Raw genomic sequence first — 15,185 nt, forward strand, 5'->3', positions numbered from 1 at the left:
AGAAAGCACATATACATGCCCATCTGAAGTTTGCCAATGAACATCTGAATGATTCAGAGGAGAACTGGGTGAAAGTGTTGTGGTCAGATGAGACCAAAATTGAGCTCTTTGGCATCAACTCAACTCGCCGTGTTTGGAGGAGGAGGAATGCTGCCTATGACCCCAAGAACACCATCCCCACCGTCAAACATGGAGGTGGAAACATTATGCTTTGGGGGTGTTTTTCTGCTAAGGGGACAGGACAACTTCACCGCATCAAAGGGACGATGGACGGGGCCATGTACCGTCAAATCTTAGGTGAGAACCTCCTTCCCCCAGCCAGGGCATTGAAAATGGGTCGTGGATGGGTATTCCAGCATGACAATGACCCAAAACACACGTCCAAGGCAACAAAGGAGTGGCTCAAGAAGAAGCACAATAAGGTCCTGGAGTGGCCTAGCCAGTCTCCAGACCTTAATCCCATAGAAAATCTGTGGAGGGAGCTGAAGGTTCGAGTTGCCAAACGTCAGCCTCGAAACCGTAATGTAAAGATCTGCAAAGAGGAGTGGGACAAAATCCCTCCTGAGATGTGTGCAAACCTGGTGGCCAACTACAAGAAACGTCTGACCTCTGTGATTGCCAACAAGGGTTTTGCCACCAAGTACTAAGTCATGTTTTGTAGAGGGGTCAAATACTTATTTCCCTCATTAAAATGCTAATCAATTTATAACATTTTTGACATGCGTTTTTCTAGATTTTTTTGTTGTTATTCTGTCTCTCACTGTTCAAATAAACCTACCATTAAAATTATAGACTGATCATTTCTTTGTCAGTGGGCAAACGTACAAAATCAGCAGGGGATCAAATACTTTTTTCCCCTCACTGTATCTTACCATATCTGATGACAACTTTATCTGTCAAATGAATTGCATTTCCATAAGAGATATGTCATGCATAGATTGTACAAGAGGTCTGCAGCCGCACTATATGCCTGGGAGTTAAATGAATTTGTAAGAGACAATAATTCATACAATTTCACAATGAAATTGCAATTAGAAATATTAACTTGTTTAAAAAGGTGTTTGCTATTAGTTTACAAAATACACAATTTATTTTATTTTTGGTGTTCTGAAAATGAGATGTTTTAAAACCACATCCGTAAATCTATTACCATATAAAAAGTTTAAAGAAACAAACATGCCACAAACACATTATTTTGATTTGGGCTTCAACATTGTATCATCCTTCACCCTCCGCACGTTCGAGAAGTAAAACATATTAGAAAACATTTAGTTTTTAAAAGCTCTTTACCAGTTGTAGTAACTGGGAGACATTTTACAACAAACCATTAGTGAGGACTTAATAAATCAAATAGATTGTGCATCAATAACTCATTCTACGAATGTGCAACTTACGTAGCATATACAATGTTTGCATTGGAAAAGAAAACAAACTCACATGCATACTATGAATGTAGCTAGTAAACCTTTTTCTCCCTTTTTCATTTCAATAAACCTCTCCTGTTTACTGTTACAAAACTGGCCACATTAATGATGAGTGGTCCAGACAGTCATGGTCAAGTAACTTGCTCTACTAAAATGTGGGGGCCAGGAGTCACCCCTTGAAATGTACAACCATCCACAAACACCCCCTCCCGGCCCCATAGCCCTGCAGTAAACATGAGAGCATTTTCAAATGGAGGAGAGGGTGGAGAAACACGTGTCCCTAAGCTAATACAGACCTTTACATCAGAAGCCTGAGACAGAGCATGCTATGACTAGAAACATGAGCATGCATTACAGACGGGTGTTAGTGAGTGACACAGTCAGGAGGGAGCTTTCACCAAAAGGGTTCCCAGGCTCCAGTCACATCCCAACAGAAGTCCTGGAGCTCTTCCAACGGTCATGTCTTCCTCCACAAAAAACATTAGTGGCTTCCCCAACATAATTCGCTAGCATGCCCCCACCCTCGCGCTGAAAAACCACACCACATCAGGAAAGAGCCTCATCTTCGCCCACGAAGGGCAGGTCCACACTTCTCATGCCCTCCCCACTCTCTTGTTTCCTAGGAAACAAACCGGTGGAGCAGAATTCAATACAGCCATCAGTGCTAAGTACCTGTGTCAATTCTATCACTGTAGAGATACAGCTAGTTAACCTCAGTTTAGTTGGGAAACTGAGCGGAACCATTCACTTGTTAGCTACATAACTGGAGAGATCGAGCAGAGAGGGAACTTAGCAAGCTGATGGTTGAACATTCAGGTCAGAGACCAAAAAAAACATGAAAGTAGTTCACTGGTATGTCCTTGGGAGGGGGGAGGGTATTGTGGTGCTGCATGCGAGGAATCAGTGACCCATTTTTTTAATACAGTTATTTGGCCAAATTTAAATCAGGGTTTTCACAGGAAAAGTGTTTAGGCTGCAGTTCTATAAGTGCTTGGCCAAGGACCGAGTCAGGCTGGTTGACCTTGATCATGTTATGAAGGTTATTACAATCAGGGTTTAGACAATGAGATTCATTCTAATTTGCTGACTTGACGGTTTCTGCTCATTGCTGTACAGTTCACATTTGGCCAAAAACACCTTAGATTGCACTTGGTAGTAGGGAACCCCACATCATAACAGATACCAGTGCAGTTGGGAATCAGCAAGAGGTTCCCAGACATGGTTTCAAGTACCCCTGTGAACTGGCTATAATTATTCCCTTGACTGTATGTTGATCTGTTACACAGGAGCACTTGACAACGAACACCATTCATGCCTATGGACTAAAGTGAGTTTCATACAACTTAAATAGTACTGAGATAGATAGGCAGGCAAGGCAGTGGCAGGCCCATAGTCCTTTACCTTCTTTGGTTACTATGAATGTAGCAGTATCTCACATTGCCCGCTCTCCCTTTGCTGGCGGGGGCAGATTAAGAGGTTGCTACAGCAAGCATATCATTGGTCTCCCGGGGAGAGAAGAAATCTTAAGTACCAGTGAAAAGTTTGGATACACCTACTCATTCAAGGGTTTTTCTTTATTTTTACTATTTTCTACATTGTAGAATAATAGTGAAGACATCAAAACGATGAAATAACACATATGGAATCATGTAGTAACCAAAAAAAGTGTTAAACAAATCAAAATATATTTTAGATTCTTCAAAGTAGCCACCCTTTGCCTTGATGACAGCTTTGCACACTCTTGGCAGTCTCACAACCAGCTTCACCTGGAATGCTTTTCCAACAGTCTTGAAGGAGTTCCCACATATGCTGAGCACTTGTTGGCTGCTTTTCCTTCACTCTGCTGTCCAACTCATCCCAAACCATCTCAACTGGGTTGAGGTCGGGGGATTGTGGAGGCCATGTCATCTGATGCAGCACTTCATCACTCTTCTTCTTGGTCAAAAAGCCCTTACACAGCCTGGAGGTGTGTTGGGTCATTGTCCTGTTGAAAAACAAATGATAGTCCCACTAAGCGCAAACCAGATGGGATGGCGTATCGCTGCAGAATGCTGTGGTAGCCATGCTGGATAAGTGTGCCTTGAATTCTAAATAAATCACAGACGGTGTCACCAGCAAAGCACGCCCACACCATCACACCTCCTCCTCCATGCTTCACAGTGAGAACCACACATGCGGAGATCATCCGTTCACCTACTCTGCGTATCACCCCCACACGGCGGTTGGAACCAAAAATCTCAAATTTGGACTCAGACCGAAGGACAGATTTCCACCGGTCTAATGTCCATTGCTCGTGTTTCTTATTGGTGTCCTTTAGTAGTGGTTTCTTTGCAGCAATTCGACCATGAAGGCCTGATTCACGCAGTCTGCTCTGAACAGTTGATGTTAAGATGTGTCTTACTTGAACTCTGTGAAGCATTTATTTGGGCTGCAATTTCTGAGGCTGGTAACTCTAATGAACTTATCCTCTGCAGAAGAGGTAACTCTGGGTCTTCCTTTCCTGTGGCGGTCCTTATGAGTGCCAGTTTCATCATAGTGCTTGATGGTTTTTGCGACTGCACTTGAAGAAATTGTAAAAGTTCTTGACATTTTCCAGATTGACTGACCTTCATGTTTTAAAGTAATGATGGACTGTCGTTTCTCTTTGCTTATTTTAGCTGTTCTTGCCATAATATGGACTTCGTCTTTTACCAAATAGGGATATATTCTGTTTACCACCCCTACCTTGTCACAACATAACTGATTGGCTGAAACGCATTAAGAAGGAAAGAAATTCCACAAATTAACTTTAACAAGGCAAACCTGTTAATTGAAATGCATTCCAGGTGACTACCTCATGAAGGTGGTTGAGAGAATGCCAAGAGTTTGCAAATCTGTCATCAAGGCAAATGGTGGCTATTTGAAGAATCTCAAAAAATATATATATTTTGATTTGTTTAACACTTTTTTGGTTACTACATGATTCCATGTGTTATTTCATAGTTTTGATGTCTTCACTATTATTCTACAATGTAGAAAATAGTAAAAATAAAGAAAAACCCTTGAATGAGTAGGTGTGTCCAAAATTTTGACTGGTACTGTACGTGACATCCTACTATAATTTAATGACAATAAAAAGGAGAATCAATTTTGCAAGATAAGAAAAGTTAGCCATGTTGCCATGTACAAAAGAGCCTCCAACACAGAGCTTTTCCAGAGTAATATAAAGCTACATTATACAGTGCCTTGCAAAATTATTCATCCCCCTTGGCATTTTTCCTATTTTGCTGCATTACAAATTGTAATTTAAATTGATTTTTATTTGGATTTCATGTAACGGACATACACAAAATAGTCCAAATTGGTGAAGTGAAATGAAAAAAAAATCAAAAAAATATATAACGGAAAATTGGTGCGTGCATATGTATTCACCCCATTTGCTATGAAGCCCCTAAATAAGATCTGGTGCAACCAATTACCTTCAGAAGTCACATAATTAGTTAAATAAAGTCTCCCTGTGTGCAATCTAAGTGTCACATGATCTGTCACGTGATCTCAGTATATATACACGCACCTGTTCTGAAAGGCCCCAGAGTCTGCAACACAACTAAGCAAGGGGCACCACCAAGCAAGCGGCACCATGAAGACCAAGGAGCTCTCCAAGCAGGTCAGGGACAAAGTTGTGGAGAAGTACAGATCAGGGTTGGGTTATAAATAAATATCAGAAACTTTGAACATCCCACGGAGCACCATTAAATCCATTATTAAAAAATGGAAAGAATATGGCACCACAACAAACCTGCCAAGAGAGGGCCGCACACAAAAACTCACGGACCAGGCAAGGAGGGCATTAATCAGAAAGGCAACAAAGAGACCAAAGATAACCCTGAAGGAGCTGCAATGCTCCACAGCGGAGATTGGAGTATCTGTCCATAGGACCACTTTAAGCCGTACACTCCACAGAGCTGGGCTTTATGGAAGAGTGGCCAGAATAAAGCCATTGCTTAAAGAAAAAAAATAAGCAAACACGTTTGGTATTCACCAAAAGGCATGTGGGAGACTCCCCAAATATATGGAAGAAGGTACTCTGGTCAGATGAGACTACAATTGAGCTTTTTGGCCATCAAGGAAAACGCTATGTCTGGCACAAACCCAACACCTCTCATCACCCCGAGAACACCATCCCCACCGTGAAGCATGGTGGTGGCAGCATCATGCTGTGGGGATGTTTTTCATCGGCAGGGACTGGGAAACTGGTCAGAATTGAAGGATGATGGATGGCGCTAAATACAGGGAAATTCTTGAGGGTAACCTGATTCAGTCTTCCAAAGATTTGAGACTGGGACAGAGGTTCACCTTCCAGCAGGTCAATGACCCTAAGCATACTGCTAAAGCAACACTCGAGTGGTTTAATGGGAAACATTTAAATGTCTTGGAATGGCCTAGTCAAAGCCCAGACCTCAATCCAATTGAGAATCTGTGGTATGACTTAAAGATTGCTGTACACCAGCGGAACCCATCCAACTTGAAGGAGCTGGAGCAGTTTTGCCTTGAAGAATGGGCAAAAATCCTAGTGGCTAGATGTGCCAAGCTTATAGAGACATACCCCAAGAGACTTGCAGCTGTAATTGCTGCAAAAGGTGGCTCTACAAAGTATTGACTTTGGGGGGGGTGAATAGTTATGCACACTCAAGTTCTGTTTTTTTGTCTTATTTCTTGTTTGTTTCACAATAAAACGTATTTTGCATCTTCAAAGTGGTAGGCATGTTGTGTAAATCAAATGATACAAACCCCCCAAAAATCTATTTTAATTTCAGGTTGTAAGGCAACAAAATAGGAAAAATGCCAAGAGGGGTGAATACTTTCGCAAGCCACTGTAGTTATTCAAAAGCATTTTCTGCTTTTAGGATTGCAGATTTCTGGAAACTTTCTCAAACTTGCCAGGTTTTCCAGAAATGTTCCAGAAATAAGCAGAAAATCCGGAATCCTCCAACCAGGATTTCGGGAAAACCTGGGAAAGTTATTTTTGCAACCCTAACTGCTTAGAAAATATGTTAGAGTGACTAGAGAGCATTGTAAAAGGCCTAAGAGAGGGGGACTTACGTGAGCATGTGTCCTGGTGCAGACAGACTGGTGCCTCGGTCTTCGGTTCTCTGACGGCCCCAGTCAAAGGGGTTCCCAAAGGATCGCTTCCTCAGCATGGTCCTCACCAGGATCTACAGAGACAGAGACATTTTAATGGGCTATACCACAGAGTTCAGAATGACACCTGTCACAGAGCAGAGAGGCTATGAGCAGATCATTCAATGTCCTAAGTTTATCATTCACTTTTTCTGGTCAGAGTTCAAACAGTCTTTTATTAGTTACATATTTAGCAACACTTCATATAAAAGTTGCCCTCATGGTGTAATTACTCTATAACTTCTTTGTAACCAGTGTAACTACCCAGCTGTACGACAGCAATTGTAGATGAAACAATCAAAGAGCTGAAAGGAAACTGACGATATTAAATAAATGAATGAACATTCATAAGGTATCTTTTGTGAACTGTAAAGTGTGGCCTCATTTCCCAGTACAGCAAGAGACCGCCTGCTGTAAAATGAGGGATGGGCCTGGAGAAATCAAAATGATAGTTTTAACCATGTTGAGGCTATTTTACATTTACATCATTTAGCAGACGCTCTTATCCAGCGCGATTTACAAATTGGTGCATTCACCTTATGATAGCCAGTGGGACAAGCACTTTTTTTTTTTGTGTTATGGGGGTGACGGGGGGGTGTGGGTAGGTAGAAGGATTACTTTTATACTATTCTAGGTATTCCTTAGATGTACTATACAGTCATTTTTTACATTTACAATGCTTACAAACATTGGAGTAAAACAACTTTAAATGTTGGATTCTGATGGGGTACGACCGACAGTTGAACTAAGCTCATGAGGCATTTATAAACTATATTCTTCAAGAATCAATGGGCATATATCATTAATTTATATGTCCAAAAAAGGACGTATCAACTACAGATTCTAGCTTTGAAGGCAGTGCAGTGTGTCCTGTGTGTCGTCCTCCCACCACTCACCACAGTGGCCAGGCTGGGGATGTGTTTGACAGAGTTCTCCACCTCCTCCTCAGTCACCTCGATCAGCATGCAGCAGTTATCATCCTCCAGAGGGAGTGGCTCCGCTCCGTGCCGTGTCACCCATGGGTGCACCTGGAGGGAGCAGAGAGAGGCCCAACATGATGTAGGCACACACACTAAGTGTATTCTAAACGTGCACACGCACACACACACTAACAAGTCACAAAGAAGCAGACCTTAATCTGTGGTATTGATATCCTGGTCTCTGGATTCTTGTCAAGCATCTTCAGTAGCAGATCTTTCAGATCGTCAGATATGTCTGCACTGTAGGGGCACAACAAGAGTTAGGACGCTTAGGGTCATCCATTAGTAATGGATCTTATCCCTCCCAATAGAGTTGAATGGAGAACTCACTGCTCTGGCATCTCCATTGGCTGGGTCTTGATCTTCTGATGAAGACTGAGGATGCTTTCATCCATAAAGGGACACTGTTGATAGGAGTCACATTACAGTCAACTCGATCGTCAAATGAGAACATGTCAGGTGAAAAATTATGCATAAAAAATGTTCAGTATCAGTAATAAACCTGTACTATTGCATTATGCAGATTGTGATGTAAAAATATGTGGAACACAGTGGAAGGTTAGTGAGCAGTGGAAGGAGAGGTTTACCACTCCGAACACAAAACAATAAAGCGTCACTCCCATGGCCCAAACATCCAATGCCTATAAGAAGAAACAGAATTCATTTAAAACCCACATCATTCCAAAACATTTCCTCATTACAGTTGCACTATAGGAATTCCAGAGGATATCGCTAATATTTAATTTCCAAAGAGCCCTCCAGGGGGTGACAGAAGCTCATTCACCTTGCCAGAGAAGTTCTTCCTGGTCTCGGAGAGGGTCTCGGGGGCGAGGAAGGCGGGCGTGCCAACCGTGCTGGTCAGGAGGGCGTCTGCCCCCTCAAACTGGTTACTGACCCCAAAGTCAGCGATCTTAATGCGACCGTCCTCGCCGACCAGGAGGTTAGAGGGCTTGATGTCCCGGTGGATGATCCTCTGGTAATGCACTGGAAAACAACACATTATTATTAGTCATTTAGCAAACGCTCTTATCCAGCGACTTGCAGTAATTGTCCTACTTTTTTTTTTCCCGTACTGAAAACCAGCGTCACTGTGCTGCTAACAGTTTTGCTCCTTCACAGTCCCTGTCCAATTACACCGCTTTAACTAGTGACCCTCTGTTCGCAAACACATGACCGCCTGCTTGACAACCTACTAACCATTTGCGCCACTGAAAAGGATCCGATTCAATGGCGACATTTCAAGCTGTGGGTGAGTTTATCCGGTACGATCTCAATCTGTTACAAACACACCTCAGTATAACACCTCCTGATGATACAGGGAAATTAGGATTCTTTGTCTTTAAGAAAGGGGGGGGTTTTGTCTGAGTAGTTGTATGTGGGAGAGGAAGAGAGGTTTGAGTGCATCTCCCTCCCTCGATCTCTCCACCTGTACTGCTCTGGTAGAATACAGAGCATGTGGTAAGCCTGTTTGTGCGTCCCGAATGGCACCCTATGCCCTATATAGTGCACTACTTTGACCAGAGCCTCATCTAGGAAATAGGATGCCATTTAGGACGCATCCTGTGATGGAGTGCAATAATGCCACTAAAAGCCATTGTGATTATGTGCATTGGGGAAAGGAGGCAGTGGGTGGCTGAAGAGAGGAATCAGAAGAAGACCATTGTGCTCTCCCAATGGTTTGGTGGGTGCGTAAAACCCGTAACCTCAGATAAGCAAAAAGGTGTGATGGGTCCACACTCAAAAAGAGGTTGCATAAAGCATACACAGATGTTTCAGCTTCGCAGCCAGGGTGTGGGTGTAAATCTTTTTCATTCAAAACAGCATTTATATGGAACACAGGTGAGCTACCGGTGAGCAGCAGTAAAGAGAGGAAGAGCACAGACAGTACTGTGATTAGAGAAGAGAATCCACTTACAGAACTCAATCCCCCTGACCAGGTCTTGGAAGTAGAACCGAGCCTGGTCCTCATTCAGCGGCTTGTCCGTGGGCAGCTCCTCCATTACAGCCCTGCGCACGAGCAAGAGAAACACACACATACACACACACACAGACACACAGACACAGACACACACAGAGCGAGAGCAGTGAACTGAGCGCCAGTGCTTAACGAGATTGGGCTCACTCCAGCTTATAATTATTACAGTAACAAGAGGATTAACTCACCCCTTTTTGACCAGCTCGAACACTGTGAACAGAACAGAGGTGCCGTCATTACATAAGCACCATCATCAACGCTTTAGCTAGTTAGTTATCATGATTGAATTGATCAAATCTGTGAGTGGGTCTGATTAGGAAGTGAGTGGGACGTGTGTCTCACACCTCATAACGATCAGTCCTAATGATGTTGAACAGTGATTGTGTAATGTGAACAAAAGCGATATCTATCAGTGTGTGTGTGTGTGTGTGTGTGTGTGTGTGTGTGTGTGTGTGTGCGCATGTGTGCACTGCCAAGCAGAGAAAAAGGCCAATCTTACCCATGTACAGATGGTCCTCACCAGGGTCGTCAAGAACCTGGCAGGAGAAGAGAGGGACGCAGGTGAGAGGAACACAAATATTAGGCCTACAGCACACTACAATACTAGCAGTCTGTGGTAAACACAAGTCAACTTGCAATCACTGACAGTGCCACGGTGCCAATGCGCAGTCACATTAATATTGTATACAATTTTTGACAAAACAATTGAAGCAGGGAGGTTCCTGTTTCATGAAAATAACACTGAACTCAAACAGCAACACAATGTATTACAAATGTATTATGCATTGGCAATACACAACAGCTTGAGTTAAGAGGACGAACACCATCCAGATTCCAGAGCCTCACCTCCACCAGCTTCACTACATTGGGATGGTCCAGCTTTTTTAGGATGGCAATCTCCTGGTAGACACGTTCCAGGGGTCCTTTTGGCTGAGGGGGGCCTTCGGGGGCTGCTTTGGCTCCGCGGGGGGGTGGCCTCCCTGCAGGTGGACAGGAAGGAGGGGGGAGGGAAGGAGGGGAGAGAGTATAGTGGCCTTGTTAGTCTACAGCAGTGGTCACCAACCGGTCGATCGCGATCAACTGGTCGATCTCCAAGGCATTCCTAGTCAATCACCAATCATTTCTTTAAAAAAACCAATGATAATGCCTTGTGTTCCTATTTTTTTTATTCGTTTCGCACTGTTGGTGGCAGGTGCACTTGATTCAGCAGCCTTAGCACCCCGGGAAGGCAAAGTGTTCCCATTTTTAACCATTTCATGTTTCTGAAGGTAGAACTTCACCTACCTGGCAGGCCCAGAGAGCAAATCAAGTGCACCTATAGGCCTACTGTTGGCCATTCAGATAGCTCAGATCACCGTGTCTGCACAGTTCCCTCGAGCCATAGACTGTAAAACGAAACCTCGAACGAAGAGCAAAGTTGATACTGAGATTTCAAAAATGTTAAAACCATGACTAGAGAGAGTCAACAAATACAGCAAAGCGCTGATGAGTAAGTTCATGTTTAAGTTGTTATTCAGCAGTGTCAACACTTTCTTCAAAACTTTTATAAGGCATAAAATGCGCTTTCTCCCTACTTCCACTCACGCTACAACCAGCACTGCAGCTGCAATTGATGAGTATAGCAAAGTGTTTCGATAAGTTTGCATTGTTATTATTAGCGGCATGTCCCTTTTTTATATTGAGTAATATTTAACTTTATCTGGACATCGGATTAACATGAATTAGTGCATGAGGCAGAAATAATGCAGTGCGACTTGAGTTTCACCATCAACTGGAAGTCTGTGTCCCCTTTTCTCAGCGGAGGGAGGGAGAGCGGAGGGACGGTGTGTCGGGTGAGAGACAGCCTCACTGCTGCTCCCTCCCCTCAGACTGACCATCAGATGCAGGCCATCAGTCCAGTAAAATTAAATAAAAAGAAAATGTTTATGCTCACTCAGCTGTGCCTCACAAGTAAGACAACAAATGATCTATTACCAGTGTGATCATATACCTACATTTCAAAATGGTCTGAGAAGAACAACATTGGCAGGGCAGTTCAAGCATAGCCCATATGCAGTGATAATGTATTGGGCCTATAGCTGTACAAACCTCATTACTACAGAAACTTTTTTATAGGTTAATGTTGCATAGGCGTACGTTTTTCTTTTTAAACATCTGAGCGGTAGATCTCGGCTTGCATCTTGACTCAGAAAAGGTTGGTGACCACTGGTCTACAGCAGCAAAGTCCCACTGTAGTGTACTAAATAGTCTATGTACTCCCTGCTGGATTGACCATCTGCCTCAGGCTCAGTACTTACGTGGGAAACCTGCCTGCCTCATCAGCCTCTTCTTGGACAGCACTTTCATCGCCTGGAGGAGAGGAGGAGGGAGAGAGGGAGGAGGAGAGGTCTGACATCAAAGTATGGAGAGATGTACAGTAAAGGGGATTGTAGTTACATGCTACAAACCTGTGCATATCACAGGAGGTTGGTGGCACCTTAATTGGGGAGGACGGCTCATTGTAATGGCTGGAGCGGAATGGTATCAAATACATCAAACACATGGTTTTCATGTGTTTGATGCCATTCCATTCGCACCGTTCCAGCCATTATTATGAGCCGTCCTCCCCTCAGCAGCCTCCACTGGTGCACATGCTTCTATTGATAGAGGATGCATTACTTGTACACAATACAAGAAACACATTACAGAACTGCGAGTGTTGCTTAATTAATTATCCAACCAATTGCCTCTGTTCTGCTTCACATACTGTCATACCTCATAGCGATCAGTCCTTATGTGTGTGTGTGTGTGTGTGTGTGTGTGTAAGGTGGCCAGCTAGACTCACGTAATAGGTGTTGTTGTCTTCATTGTAGGCCAGCTTGACAACACCATAGGAGCCCTTGTAAGAGAACAGGAGAGCACAGGCAGTGTGACATTCAGTAGCTGTCAATCATCCACACAAATAAAAACCTACAGTACACACTCAAAAGGATACACACACAAACACCCACCCACACACAATAGCTATCCCAAGCTGACCCATCGGAAATGTGTGGGCTGAGTACTCTCAATGAGGACCAGCGGCTTCAAATCAAGTACAGTCAAATTCAAATCTACCCGCCACACCTCCACCACACATCTTAGATAGCAGGCAGAACTCTCTCCAACCACCCATCTTGAGAGGCTCCCACTGCCTACTGCTCCACACAGAACATACCCACTCTGCCCCACACACTACCCAAGGAGAGAAGAGGAGACTAGTGCTATTTATACCAACCTATCATCCTCCTCTTAACTCTCCCTAGGCCAGGGATTTTAGGGAATTTGAAATGAGGACAAGGCTGGCAGGGAGAACTGAGAATGACGGCAAGCATGTCCTTAATGATCCTCTGACTTTTTAAAAACATGCACAGTAGGCCATAGATAGAGGAATGGTGAAGTGCTTTGAGGAGAGACGACAGTACCTTTCCGATTTCATCTTTCAGCTTGTACTGGTTGAGCTGCACGCAGTCCTTTGAGAGAGAGAGAAAACAGACGTCTTTGGTTGACTAATGCCTTTTTCTTGGTCTGACACAATCATCCCATTAGCAGAACCAACAATACATGTAAAAGCAATGTGTTTACTAACAAAACCTTCATTATGTTTCAACTTGGAAAACAAACTACCAAAACACCAAAAAATGTAAGTCTGTACCAATCATGAGTAATGGGATCTGCTAGTTTTTACCCTGTAAAGTCTAGAGGTGTTCAAGGAGCAGGGTAACAGCCTAGCAAGCAGAGAGACCATGGCTGCATTCCAAACACGTAAAAGACACACCCTCTCCCCTCAGCGCTCAAATTAAGTGGACACTTCTAATGACATATCATGAAGTATGATTGACACTTGCAGGGCAAGGGGCGAGGGAAGAATGAATTAATTTTAAATGAACCGCCCTTGCCCAGAAATTCGTCACTCGTTCTTCCCAAGGTTGTGTTTTCAGTCATCATGGAACCACCGGTAGCTGTTGTGTGTGCTTTATATGCGCTACAGTCAATTATGATTGCATTTCATATCTTGGCTAGAAGACAATGCATCCACAGACATCGAATACTAGCCATCCGACGATATCAGGTAAATCAAAAATGACAATGTATAAGTGTGATGTCAGGGAGAATTGTATGTGCTAGATAACGTTTCCAAAAGCTAACCAAACAAAAACATCATTACTTTTACGAGACGTGTTTGTGCCGTCATGTGCATTAGTAGCACAATTTCTAACTTATTTACATTCGTTTTTTACTTACACTTGTATGTTGACTTCTCCATATTGATGTTGGTTTTACGTTTTGACTGACTTTTCTTAGCGGATGTACAATCATCGCGAATTGAATTATGGGGCATTTAAGGCCACGGAGTGAACAGAATTGTACACTCACACACTGGATCACAAACGAGGGCTGAGGGGCTTACATTGCTTGGCTAATTGTTTGGACCGACGGCAAAGATGGCCGTTGGGATTCCCCCAAGGGCATAAGGTGAGGGTAAGTGGAGGAGGATGTGTCTTTTACATGTTTGGAACGCAGCCCATATCTGCGTCCCAAATAGCAGGGCCCATAGGGCTCTGGTCAAAAGTAGTGCACTATGTAGGGAATAGGGTGCTATTAGGGACACAAGCCATCTCTACAGGGAGTCTACTGGACTATGCTTCTGAGATCTACTGGGGAGTGAGCTGGCATCTACTAAGACCATGAACCTTACCTTCACATACGCTCAACCTTTATACCAGTATGCTGCTTCATTTACCACTGGAGACAAACGCACAAGTTCAGCTGATGTGTGTTCATAGAATTTGGCTAACACAAAATGGTGTTTTATTCCAAAGACCAAGTAGGAGGGTAAAAGGCAGAAGGGCTGTGGTGGCGTCGCCTACCTGCAGGTCAGTGATGGAGACGCGGTGAGACTCCACGGTGGGTCTACGGGGCAGCCGGGGGGAGGAGTGGGGCGAGGTGATGGGCGAGTAGGGCAGCGAGGGGTAGATGTAGCGCCCGTTGGGGGACGAGGCCGTCTGGGAGTGCTCCTGCAGGGACAGCTTCCGGTCTGACAGGTTTAGTCTTCCCCGGTGCTCCTGGGGCTCAGGGAACAGGGCCTCGGGGCGGCCCACAGCGTGGGACAGCAGGTCGCAGGAGTGGGCTCTGAAGGGGAGCGCGCCGTGCTCAGGGGTCTCAGAGCACTCCATTTCCTCCTCACCCCCCTTGGGCTCGTACTCAGTCACCACGATAAGGGACTCCATGTAGTCTGGGACGGGGTGGGGGTTCATCTTTGGGGCGGGGCAGCGGCACAGTAGGTCAGGCAGGGGCTGTGTGTGTGTGTGTGTGGGCAGGGAGGCATGGCCGCAGGGCGACGGGGGCTCAGCAGAGGGCCAGGAGGAAACACATGGAAACATGACAACGACTGTCCCCAGAGCCTGTATGTCGCTGCTCCATCAGTGGTCTACCTCAGGAGAGCAGACCGCTAAAAGCAAAAAACACAAAATAAAAATGATATTTCACCTTTCAACACAGAGAACTTGGTGAACAACGGAAAACCTAAAATGTCTGACATTTAGGCTATCATTTACAACACAGGTCTGTAGACAGACAGAGCCTTGATCCTGACCTTGCTCAAGGGCAAAATATCAAGACTATAAG

The 15,185-nt window shown here is 44.2% G+C and overlaps 1 protein-coding gene across 1 annotated transcript; it reads right to left on the minus strand.

The window, feature by feature from the left end:
- Window positions 1–1,970: 1,970 nt before the first annotated feature.
- LOC311099451 (calcium/calmodulin-dependent protein kinase kinase 2-like) lies at window positions 1,971–14,941 on the minus strand (the record flags this gene model as incomplete). The annotated part of the gene is made up of 16 exons (XM_084140134.1): window positions 1,971–2,043; window positions 2,826–2,879; window positions 6,507–6,619; window positions 7,481–7,612; window positions 7,717–7,804; window positions 7,895–7,968; window positions 8,152–8,205; window positions 8,349–8,548; window positions 9,480–9,571; window positions 9,728–9,749; window positions 10,039–10,075; window positions 10,386–10,519; window positions 11,837–11,888; window positions 12,364–12,417; window positions 12,983–13,030; window positions 14,429–14,941. The coding sequence occupies 16 exons, from the start codon at window positions 14,939–14,941 to the stop codon at window positions 1,971–1,973; spliced, it is 1,740 nt and encodes a 579-aa protein (XP_083996260.1).
- Window positions 14,942–15,185: the final 244 nt, after the last annotated feature.

This window comes from Coregonus lavaretus (genome assembly GCF_964263955.1).
Source record: "Coregonus lavaretus genome assembly, chromosome: 24".
In the NCBI taxonomy this organism is placed as follows: Eukaryota; Metazoa; Chordata; class Actinopteri; order Salmoniformes; family Salmonidae; genus Coregonus; species Coregonus lavaretus.